At 41.0% G+C, this 12,139-nt stretch overlaps 1 protein-coding gene across 1 annotated transcript in view; it reads right to left on the bottom strand.

The window, feature by feature from the left end:
• Positions 1-12,139, bottom strand: part of kif19 (kinesin family member 19) — a 33,762-nt gene that overhangs the window by 4,495 nt on the left and 17,128 nt on the right. Inside the window, exons 3-12 of the mRNA XM_070852082.1 lie at positions 8,570-8,680; positions 8,381-8,468; positions 7,635-7,771; positions 4,170-4,295; positions 3,865-4,059; positions 1,572-1,718; positions 1,336-1,458; positions 935-1,091; positions 625-799; positions 64-262 (exon numbers count right to left, since the gene is read on the bottom strand). Of these exons, the coding sequence (XP_070708183.1) occupies positions 64-262; positions 625-799; positions 935-1,091; positions 1,336-1,458; positions 1,572-1,718; positions 3,865-4,059; positions 4,170-4,295; positions 7,635-7,771; positions 8,381-8,468; positions 8,570-8,680 (1,458 nt within the window). The remainder of the gene's footprint in view (positions 1-63; positions 263-624; positions 800-934; positions 1,092-1,335; positions 1,459-1,571; positions 1,719-3,864; positions 4,060-4,169; positions 4,296-7,634; positions 7,772-8,380; positions 8,469-8,569; positions 8,681-12,139) is intronic.

Below are 12,139 nucleotides of genomic sequence, written 5' to 3'. Positions count from 1 at the left end.
ACAGAATAAACAAAAGTGTGTGAACAATTCCCTTTGTCTGAATACAAAGACCAGGAGTCCTACCTTCTGTTTGTGGATCTTTTTCTGTTCAGCCATGAGTGTAACCAAGTTTTCTCGGGCCATCCCCACTTGGTCAGTCTCTGTGCTGTCCGGAGGAGACTCTGGGGAGTCAGAGTCCTTCTCGCTTTCGTCCTTATTAACACTTTCCTTCCTCCTTTCAGCCCGCCACTTCCTCCTGCGTCTACTCCGCTCCTGTTCCCAGCTGGGAGAAAAAGATAAATACAGACACTGTAACTACCAGCAATAATTGTGTTATCTGGTTCATAATTTACAACTAGGTCATAATGATTAGCTTTCTGCTGCTTAATCTGAATATGCACAGTTCAAATAAAGGTTGTTTAAATTCATGGTTAGGTCAGTTTCACTGAGACTTAACTGAATGTCACACAAAGTAGAAGTATAGTTGCTAATTGTTGTATAAAACTCAAAAAATATTGACTGTAGGTTGCCGATGATGGAAGTCAATTTTCAACCTTTTTGTTAACTAACTGTATGTAAGTCACACAGGGCATTACGGGTGTGTGCTATCAGATAGGAGCGAAAAGACAAATCCTAAACACTGACTCTGCAATGGTTAGCAGGTGTTTGGAGGTGTCAATCTGGATCTCCATGTTGCTGTTTTCCAGCTCCATCAGGCTCCTCCTGATCTCCATCTGTTGACGGAAGGCATCCAGGAGCTGCTCCCTCAACTGGTCCATCTCCACCCGACTCTGCTGGCTGGAGTGGGCTTGGACCTCCGCTACGAGTGCCGAGATGATGAGCAGAGAGGAAAGGAGAATAAGGAAATAGCCATGACTATGCAAACACTAGAAACAAGCTTCATTTGGCAGGCGTTCTTCATGTGCTGGAAGAGGCAGCTTGGACAAGACTTTACCCTGGACATGGCGGATGTCAGCCCGGTCTGAGCTCTGCTGGCGGCTCGCCTGATCTGCAATCTTCTTCTTGAGCCGCTGGATCTCGCAGCGCAGGTCTGAGATGATGTTGGTGTACTGAGCAATGTGGTATGTCACATTTATCAGGTTCTTCTTTACCTGAAGCACACAGTAAGAGAAAGACAAAGAAAAGAGTAGACTTAGACATGTGACTCTTAAAGTTGCATTAAATGCAAGTAGCTTCATTTAAAAACGTAATATCACAGTTTAGTAAACATATTTTTCAATAGTATCACTTAAAGAAATGTAATCAAATATTTAACTGTATCATGAAATCCACTCATGCCACTCTCACTCTTGTAGTAAAGACAGATAAGAGACTAAAAGATGATTCTGAGCTCACCCGTGTTCGAATGCTTTTGGCACGGTCAGCGTACGTCAGCGTGTTACGAGACTCCTCAAAAGCCACAGAGGCTGGGCTGATATGGGCTATCATGACAGTTCGACTGTTCCCACCCAACGAGTCCTGTCAATCAGAGACATCAGAATTAAAATATAACACATTGATAATATCTGAGCTGCAAAATACAGGTATGATATCTGAGAGCTGCTCCCCTATAAAGTCCAAAATCACTGTACCTTCAGTAGTCGAGTCAACTTGCTGTCTCGATAGTTGACATACTTGGTGCCATTTTTGTCGCTTAGGGCGTTGATGCAGTTGCCCAAAGCCAGCAGAGAGCGGTTGATGTGGGCCCCCTCTTTCAACCGCTGACCCCTATTCTGAGTCTAAGAGAGAGATAGGCGGATAGATGTGAGTATTTTTACTTAATTACAGCATAAACAGTTGACAGCTGATAGGAAATGAGGAGAGAGAGAGATGGAGAATAACATGCAACAAAGGTCCCTACTAGACTTGAACCAGCGACCTTCTGATATCGTGGTCAGCTACTTAAAGGGTCGGAAAACAAATTTCCTAATCAACTTCTTACAATGACAAAAGTGATCCCACATAAACCAGTTACGGTGATTTCACATGAGAGAGTTCTGGATTTCTTTTTTCCTTGATGCTCTTTTTACTGGTTAGAAACGGGCCTGACTCTGACAGGGAAAAGTAACATCACTTACTTGTGTAGCAACATTTGAATCCTAATCTGGTTGATCGAATATCACCCACAAAGTCATCATGAGGCAGATTAACTGAGTTTTTGAGTTTAAACCTCCAAATAACTTATGTTGTTTTTACTTAACTTGGCCATGGATAGTTAATGTTACAGTGCAACACTTTTGTTTTGAGTTTTAAACCCTTGACCAAACAAAGGAACAAATAGGCTCTTGGCTGTTTCTTTCAGTGTAGTTGTCATGCTTCCACCTTTGGCCAGGAGATGGCATTACCTCCCTCCTTTGGTCTATTAATACTTGGCGGAACTAAATCAACTTCAACTTTTACTAATCACATGCAGCGCTCTTCTTTAGTGACAGAGACAATCTTTCCTGTGGCCTAAAGAGACAAACAGCTCTCTGTTCTGCTCAGTTACTAATGGAGTATGGTTGCGACCCTTTTGGACAGTCTCCATGGTAATTAAGTGCCCTCACTCACTAACTGTTTGCATGTTGTTCTTGTGGTGTGCGAGGACGCGGCCGTGTTAACATGGGTGACAGTGACATGCTTTTCATCTGACCGACAAAAGCAACTCAACTTTAGTCGAATACTTTTCAACATGCTCACTTGACTGTCTTAAAAAGAGAAGGTCAAAGTAATAATAAAACCAGGACCTGAATTATCTTCTCTTCCTGTCTGATAATGCAGCTCCTCCTCACACACAGCAGTGGTCACACTAGCAGGACACCAGAGGCAATCTTCAGCTAACAGCATGCAACTGGCTTTACTTTAAAATAGTTTATTTGGCAATCACGAAACTGCTTATCATCTTCAATAGTCTATATTATATATTTATTTTTCTTTTTTGAGTATTTGATGCTTTATTCTTAAATGTATGCCATTATCACCCCCTATACTTTAAATTTTTATTTCTGTTTATTTTAAAATAAATAAATTATAAATAATAACATAACATGTTTCGGGATGGAATCGCACTGGTCAAAGGAAAATGCCAACATTTTAGGTTATGCTTTAAATGGATGAAGATCTGTCTCAGATTATTCTTCTGAATAAGTTTGAGTCGATGCACAGCCATTACTCTTGATAAATAAACTCTTTGATGGCTTGTCATGTGACAAAAAGACTAATAGCCAGTAGTAGAAAAAGTAATCACATCCTTAATTTTACTTACCACCACTGACATAAGTAACATTTGCAATAAAGGTTTGCCTTGGAAATGTTAAGGAACGGTAAATGAGAATTATCAGCACTTCTACTTGAAGTATGTCAAATAAATGCAGTGGAGTGGAAGCATAGTTTATACAGAAATACTTAAGTAAAGTGACAGTACTTTCCACCAGTGCTAAACAGTTTAAGCTTTGCTTTTATGAAGCTGCAAAGCATTGTGTTACAACAATGTGGCAAAAGGCTGGTGTATCACTTTAATAAACTACATAGTGGGCCATAATGGCAGATATAAAGAGGCTTTTATTAAAGTCTCCTGAGGTTTATGGGGACCTCAATCCTCTAGACTGTTGTAAAGATCGGCTGCCAAGTATCCCCAGTGAGCAGACTACAAACACAAAGCAGACCCTTGTAGTTCTGAGTCTTTACATGTGTAATGTGTCTCTACAGACTTAAAAGAAGCAGTGTATGAAACAGGCACATTCATCGAGTCTTTGAATTATAACTTGATTTTGGCAGAAAAGTAGTTGACAAAAGTGAATGTATCCAGCATAAATGGTCTGTACATCTGTCTGTATCTGTACAACTACCAATTTAACAGCATTTCAGCCATTTAAACACCACCCGACTGAATATATCCACACACACCTGTGCTGCTCGTTCAGAGCCGGCAAGGTCGATCATGAAGAGGCGTGCATATCGGACCTCCTGTAGGACGTCTCGACACCGGCTCTGCTGCTTGACGGCCACCTGCAGCACAGCATGGGAGCGAGACGACGTCTGATTGGCTGCCGTTGGCTCCTGGGTGCGCTGTTTGTTGCCCTTCATCAGCAATTCCATAATCTGAAAACACGTGGGTAGAGTTCACTGTCAGTTGCACAGGATGAAATCAGAATGCTTTGGTTAAAATAGATGAGAAGTCATGTCATGTACGTTCTTGTAGCTTGTCTAACCTCTTGTGCATTGACGGTAGAAACCTCTGTGATGCCAGCAACCTGAATCACTCCTTTAGAGTCTTCTCTCAGGTCCAAGAAGCCTGAAGATGGGTTCAGCAGGTCACGGATCATCTCATTGTAGATCTAATAAGACACAGAGGAAAATAAAACAACTTCAGCTTAATGTAATAAAAAGCGTAGGAAGATGTCTTGGTGAAGTGTGGTTAAATGCAGTACAAGTCAGATACAAGGTTCATGACTCTTCTCGCAATCCTTAAGTTATGTTCCTTTGAGTTGCAGACATGAATTAACTGGGAGGTTGTTTGTTGTTGATGTCTGCTGAAAAGGTTTCATTCAGGCTTTCAGGCATCTTGCACAGACCCAAACCTGGTACAAAAACACCATGTACTATATTTTCAGCAACTTGTCATTTAGAAACCACAGCTTGCTGGGTGGCAGGCTGTCATCAGCCAGTGTCAGTGCTCTTCTTTCACAAAATGAAAATGCAGGTGAGTTGTCTGGAGTGACACTGATGTAGCTGCTAAAGCCCCTAAACCCACATAAAAGCTCAGTTAGGAGAATGACATCCTGGAAAGTGACCACTGGATGACAAACCACAGGGAGGCTAGAGCTGTAAAGACAGGTCTTGTTTGTCAACTAGACCCCGGCCACAAACTCTGAAAGGGGAGTACTTTTACTGAAAATGACAGCTGAACATTTTTTTCTGTTATTTTTTTCCACCTGTAGTCTTTCCTTGCCTGTGAAGTTTGAACGAGAGTAAAAGCAGACAGCCACACTGGTACTAGGCACAATGTTGCTTTGAGCTAAATATGAATGTAATATTAATGTTAATATTAAAAACAACACTCACATGCTAATGTTTGGCAGGTATAACGTTCACCATCTCAGTTTAGAACGTTAGCATGCTAACATTTATTAATAGCGCTAAAGACAAAGTACAGATATATTTTTAGGTATTTGGTCATTAACATAAAGCATCTGTTAAAAGTAGACTGAAGAAAATATTAGACAAATTACAATTTTGACCTGGTAGCAATACAGGAAAAGTGACAACTGATCACCGACATCAGTAGGGCTCATACTCATCATGTACATTTGTAACAAAGTTCATGGCAATCCATCTAATAGTTGTTGAGATATTTGAGTCTAGACAAAAATGGTGACCAACAAACAGACGATGATACCGGTGTATACTGGCGAAAAAGGTTTCTCCTTCCATTGATGCTGCTAAATGTGAGGAGATGGCAAACAAAACCAGAGGAGGAATAAAAGAATGGGGGGCGGGCTTGATGCATGTGCGTGAGTGGTGAAGAACAAAGTATCTACACAAAGTATATTTATTTGCATTTGCTCTATGTGTTTCTTTGCATGCGTTTCAGAGACTGCATGTGTGAAATGAGTGTGATTTCAACATGAAAAGGAGCAGATGTGTGCACATCGCTCAGCCCGGCTGTAAAATGGCATTTAACCTCTTTGTGGCAAGGCAGCAGTGGCAACAGATTGCTCCCTGGAAACAGCAAACACACACGTCACCAACAGCCTTGTGTCTGGAGTCATCCAGAAGAGTTCAATATAGGTCAGAGAACATCCAGATTTCATGATTGGCATTTCAATTGGAAAAATTTCACTTCCACCCACTCACAGTGCTACTAAAGAGCTCAGCTTCAATAATATTGTCAATCACAGAACATAATGATAGTGTTTGGCACTAAGAACACAAAATGTAATGTCAGTGTCTGACGTGAACCCTCCCAACAGGCAACATTTGCACCTAACAATTGCCTATATTGTGCCATTTTCATTTTCAGTTGAAGGTTTAATGCTCTTATCCTTTATTTCCCTTTATATACAAGGTCATGTTCATCATCTGCCTCTCTCTTTCTGTCTTTGTCCCTTTGGTTTCTTTATACTTTTCTCTCATTTCCTTTCCAGGCACCCCAGACATTTTTGAACAAATCTGACTGATTCTTCTTTATATTTATGCAACCATCTTTTCCAGAACAACTTTTGGGAGCAAAGCTATAATGGACAGATTGTTCACTTAAAGTCATAAAAAAAGATCCTGAATGAGGCAGTCAATTTCTAAGGCCCACATAATATAATTTTTTTATGTATTTCAACAACCAAGTAGCTGGTGCCTGCAGGGTGAAAAGTGTAAAAAGATAACTTTTGAAAGGACACATTTTTATTCAGAACGATGAACACTATATAAGCTAAGAAATCTTTGCCCATGACTACATTAGTGTCAAACTGACCAAAGTCAAAAGAAGCCAAATGAGAGTACTAAGTCACGACAGTGAGGCTCAGTTACTGCTGTCAGAGTTAAATGAACAAACTCCACTGTATCCAATACTATTAAGGGCTTTGCTATTAAACACTGAGCTGTACCTGCTTCTCAGTAATGAGGTTTGGAAAAACAGCCAGCAGGCACACAGAAACCGTCATCATCAGCCTGCCGCCTTATCTGTGGTTCATCATCCAGTGACAGAGGTAGAGATAATCACTCTGTCACCTCAAGTACAGTTTGTAAATCTTGTCCAAGATATGGTGGTGTCAAAGTAACAGATAATAAGACTTAAGAGAGACAAACATGCTCGGTCTTCAAACTAATTTTGAAGTGATGGTGTGGTAACATCATTACTGCAGTCTCCGTACAATGTCTTCGATAAGTCTCTATTATTGCTAAAGAACAACTCCATCTAAAGGCCATTACACACCAAGCTGGCCTGAGTGAATGAATGGGCATCTACATGGGTCAGTTAGGGACAAACCACAAAAACTACAGCCAATGCTTTAATGATGGAGTGGCTGACAATCACGCAGTGTTTGACTGCTGTTTTCAAAAGAGTATTTTTTGAAAGATGGCTTTTGAGGTAGCAGGAGTAAGTCTTAACTGCTGTAGCAAGGCAAAGGGAGGCAAGACAGGTGTATTTGTTCAGCACCTCTCACCAACAATTGAAAAAGCAATTCTAAGTGATTTACATAGGACATAAAAGGCATCAAGGCAAGATAAAAGAAAAAAAACACACAGGATACAAAAACACACATATACCAGTGTGGAATTAACATGTTCCGCACACTGCTCTTCTTCACAGGGCTGTGGATGAGGATGCCAGCTCAGCTCATTTTAGATGTGAAACGAATGCCAGGGAAAAGTAAAAGGACACCAGTAGTATCTGCCTGCAATTGGCATTAGCTAACAACCTCAGATCTTATCAGTGTGAACAGATGATGGTGAAAGAAGACGCTCTAATTGTGACGTTGACAGAGACAGAGATAGATGAACACAATTCAAACATGAAGAGATCAGAATAAATATTTGAACTCTGAGTACGCAATCAAGTCTCAAACAATTTGAGTCCCACTTCAGGGTATTTAGGAGATGTATCGCCACTGCTGCATTAATTAGATGTTTTTCGGAGCACGTGATGTGAATAAATGTCTGGAAAATGAATTTCTGACCTCCAGATAGGACATGGAGACGCTATACAGCATGTCGTCACTGGTCTCCTCAATGGCACGGAACAAGTCGTTCAGTGTTCGAACGTAGATGCCTGGCTCCTTGTCAGTCCCCAACATGGTGTATGTCTTCCCACAACCTGTAAACAGAAAAGAAAATTGAAGAATATAAATATCTTTGGCCGGTGTGGCTGACTTTGTTTTAAAGGGTCATCCCTCTTTCTACTTTTTTCAAACTTTCAGGATGTGCTGTCTTAATTTGTCTTTGAAGGCCTGACCACACAGTTGCTGTAGTTGCAAACAAACACATAAACACACAGACACACACAAACATGCTAAAACCCTTCTTGTTTACTTCCCCACGAGAGGAGACAAAGAGCTGTGAATCTCTGAGACAGATGGACAGACAGAAGGCTCAAGAAGTCAGCGAGACAAACAAGTAATGTGATGGAGAAATGGTGCAATCTGTCCCTAACCACTGGAAACACTGGAAGTAAAGCATCATTCATTTTCTAATCAGACCAGTGCTAAATTTAAATACCAAAACAGATGCAAATAAGTTGTGTCACCCTTTTCTTGAGAGCGTGCCGGCTAGCTGACTCAGAGAGAGGCAGATGAGACATTATGCACCAGAAAGCTAAAACATGTAACTGGTGGATGATACACCTCCAGTCAGACTGAGTGCTTGGTTAATTTTGTGGGTTCCCTGCAACACAGTCATACACACTCAGACCCACACACATACAAACCTGTGGGTCCGTAGGCAAACACGGTGGCATTATAGCCTGAAATGAGGCCCTCAATCAGCCCTTTGGTCGTAGCTCGGTACACTTCCTCCTGCACAGGAAGAAGAAAAAAGACTTAAAAGTGCACATGCATGCTGTGCCACATTTGTTTAGATTTAATCATGTTATCGTTTTATTTTACTTTTGACAAACCTGACTGGCTGAGAAGTCGAACGCCACGTCAAACATGTAGGTCTTCTCCCTGGAGCGGTTGGCACGCAGGATGTCGTCCGGGTCCTCCATGGGATCCATCAGAACCACCATCTAATGATGAAGAGGAAGGCAAAGAAAGGAAAGATAAAGGAGAGAATGAAAAAAATTTGCGTCGTAAAGACCACAGTGATGTCTAAGCAGCCAGCTAGCTTGAATATATGGCTCTTCTCACAGTGGAAGGTTAAGCTAATGAGCAAATGTGCCCTCAATTCAGAGAGTTAAGATCCGGCTTGAAAAAGTAAATGTCAGAACATTACTGACAGACAAAATTACTGTCTCAACGAATCAAAGATCAGAAAATTGTAGTTTCACTGGGAGCTACTATTATCACTTACTGTTTGTTTACATTATCTGTTAACAAATGGCCACAAATGGGAAATAAAAAAGCAGGAACAAAGGCGCACCACACAGCTGGAGCATCTGCTGTCAGGACTAGCTAACACATAATGCAGATGGCTCTCTGTCTGCTGCAGATGTCTGTTTCTGTTGAAACAATCTGCACATGGTGTACATGAGGAAAATTTAAAGATGGAAGTTAATTGGTAATTATGACACATCAGCATCACACAAATTTGTTTTTGTGTTTGAGTCTTTATTTTTCTCCTAAAATTGAAATATGGGCCAAACTATCATTTCATCAATTAATACTTTCCATTTTTCTCATCTTAGTGGAGATACTGGGAATCTCAGATCTACTATTCAGATAAAAACAGAGTGGAAAAAAACAATGTCGTATTTTTCCCATTTTCACAATTCTTTCAGGGACTAAAAAAGTTAAAATATAAACCCAAACTATCAATTAAACTTGGGTGCACTACTTTACTTTTCTGTATTTTTTCTTTTATGTATATTTCTTTTCCGCTCCGGTAAGCAATGTCATTAAAAAAATGGAAATGTCAATGGAAGCTGCTCCTAAGTATGACGAGACTAAAACGGCCCCTGTTCAGATCAGGGACACTTCATAGCTTGTATGTATGCATGTATGCAAATGGGAATCCGCTCAAGCCATCTGCCATACACTGAACCCTGCTTATGGAACATAATGACCCAACCACCAACCCATATGTCAAGGACAGCATCTGGAGAAGACCAACAGTAGGTTGTGATAGCTAAAAATGTGTTTTTGTGCATGTGACAGCCTGAGCGCTAGAATCACGTGGTACATGAATACAGGGAGTTTGAGGTGTCTCACTGTTCCATTTGTATTGTTTGACAAAGCTTATGTCTAACCCACAATCATCAGTAAATCACAGCTCTGCAAAAGAACATTTCATGGACAAATCTTGAAAAGAAATTACATAGCATGACAAAGGAGAGAAATATCATAATGCTGTTGACAAATCACTGAATCTAAGTGGGTGTCATTTGCTTGATGTTTTGTCTGCAGCAAAAACAAAACGATTCCTCTCAGAGATGTGGCTTTGAGTCTCCTGCAACTGGTAGAAAAGTCCCGATAATAAAGAGAAGATAAAGAAGAGATGATGGAAAGAACTCTTGAGTTTATTTCAGATACGGCCACGGGGCTGCTGAGTGCTTGCCCGCTTTTTCAACTGATCAGCCCAGTTCAGCAGTGGGCCTGGAGAGTCCTCTAAGGCTTGTAACGCTGAAGCACACGGCTTGTTTGATGACCCCCTCATCCACTGAGCTGCTCACTTTGAAGCCTCTCAATTGAAATTCAAGAGGAAAGACAGGGAGAGAGAGGAAAATGGAGAGGTGGGAGAAATGAATCTAATGCCACTACTTGTTTCCCCATCGATTTTACTCCCTTACTGGACTCAAGTTATTTCTTTCCTTGCTGTTTTTTTTTCTAAACGAATTCGATATTTTCTTTGGTGTGCACATGGTTGAGGATAAGGTGCCACTGAACTCAGGACACATGGAGAACACGTGTAGCATGTGCAACAGCCGATGCTACTCTCTTTCCGATCCTTCCTCTCCCCACCTGTTTCTCCCCAACTTCTTCTTCCTGCTTCTCCTCTAACTTTTCTTTGCTGCTCAGCTCCAATGACGTATGAGTTCTTATCACATTTCACAGGAAAGATACTGTGAACGAGAGAGTACTTCTCTTAGTATCAAAAGCACTTAAGGTCAGAGGCACTTAAGCCACTTAGTCGTGGCCAATCTGATGACCTTCAGAGCCAATATGAGAATAGTCAGGTGAATTAGTTGGTCAAATAACAGCAAAGAGGCCGAGTGATGAGCAGATGTGTCTTTTGAGTTGCATGAGAACAGGACAAGCAGCACTACAACTGTTCACACTAACATGTCCACATTAGGGTGGAAGGGATGGCAGGAGAAACCTGACAGCCTTGAGTAACAGCATGTTACTATTTGATGTGTGATGATACAGATACAGAAGATACTGTGGAGTGAAAGAGCTTAGGCTATAAGACTAATGTTATTATATTAGATCTTAGTTCAAAATGTAAAACACAAACGCAGGATGTTAGTAGTGGATTACCACAGCAGACTGCACACAATAAATACAGCTTCTTATAATCAGCAGGGGCATTAGCAATCGACTAAACTGTAGATAGTCTGAATATATTGTTGGAAAACACCAAAACTGTAAATTACAACCATCATCTGATAAGCAGTAGCGGGTCTTAACAGAAAACCTCTCTTCCACTGCCTCCCACTTGTGTTTCAGTATAGCAGAAGAAACAATTGTTCTGTTTATTCTTTTGTTGTTGCACTGCATCAGTAAAAAGTAGCAATGTGATTATCACCCATGCAGCACAGTACCTGTTAATCAAGGAAAATAGATGGTATAGACAGTATTTTCTGTTCATAAAGTCGCCTGTCAACATAAACATAAATACTGATCACCTGCATAGCAGAGCTGGAGGCACCAGCTCAGCCAACGGATTCTTATTACTTTTACACCCACCTGTGTTCAGAGCATGAATTATAGTTTCAGAAAAGATTCAGCATCCTCATCCACACTAAAATGTCACTATTTCTCCACACAGCTAAACCAGAGAGAAAATTTAGCCAGCTTAGTGTGAACATTGCCTGCTACTATATGCATGGTGTGCGTGCATAATTGTGTTCCTTGAGAAAGCTGATGAGCATGCAACAATGCTCTTATGTAATTGCATGGATAGTAGGTATCAAATAGTGTGTGCATCCATGCATGGTTTTGTTCGTGTGTATGCACTTGGGAAAATCATTAAAGGCCAAGGGTGTTGATAACACCTCTTGTCCCATCTGTCATCTGTGTTTCTTGAGTTACAGTACCTTCCACAGCTCCACCCATGAACGTGCACACACAGCAGCTGCTGCTTGAGCAGATTCTATACCACTAATTTTCTTAAAGTCTTCTGATAAGACTGTAAGATGCTGGCTCTAATGTCAGTACACTGTGTGGCAACATAAGACTGGATGTCTGAGCATGTGCCTCAGGGTTTTGGTGCCAATAATGGACTAAAGGTAACCTCCCTGAGTTCAGACTGCCAAAATGAATGCCCTTCACAGCAGACTGTCCTCTGAGTTCTATTTAGAGGCTTT

Source organism: Pempheris klunzingeri, chromosome 20 (genome assembly GCF_042242105.1).
Source record: "Pempheris klunzingeri isolate RE-2024b chromosome 20, fPemKlu1.hap1, whole genome shotgun sequence".
In the NCBI taxonomy this organism is placed as follows: Eukaryota; Metazoa; Chordata; class Actinopteri; order Acropomatiformes; family Pempheridae; genus Pempheris; species Pempheris klunzingeri.
This window is presented reverse-complemented; position numbering and strand designations above follow the sequence as displayed.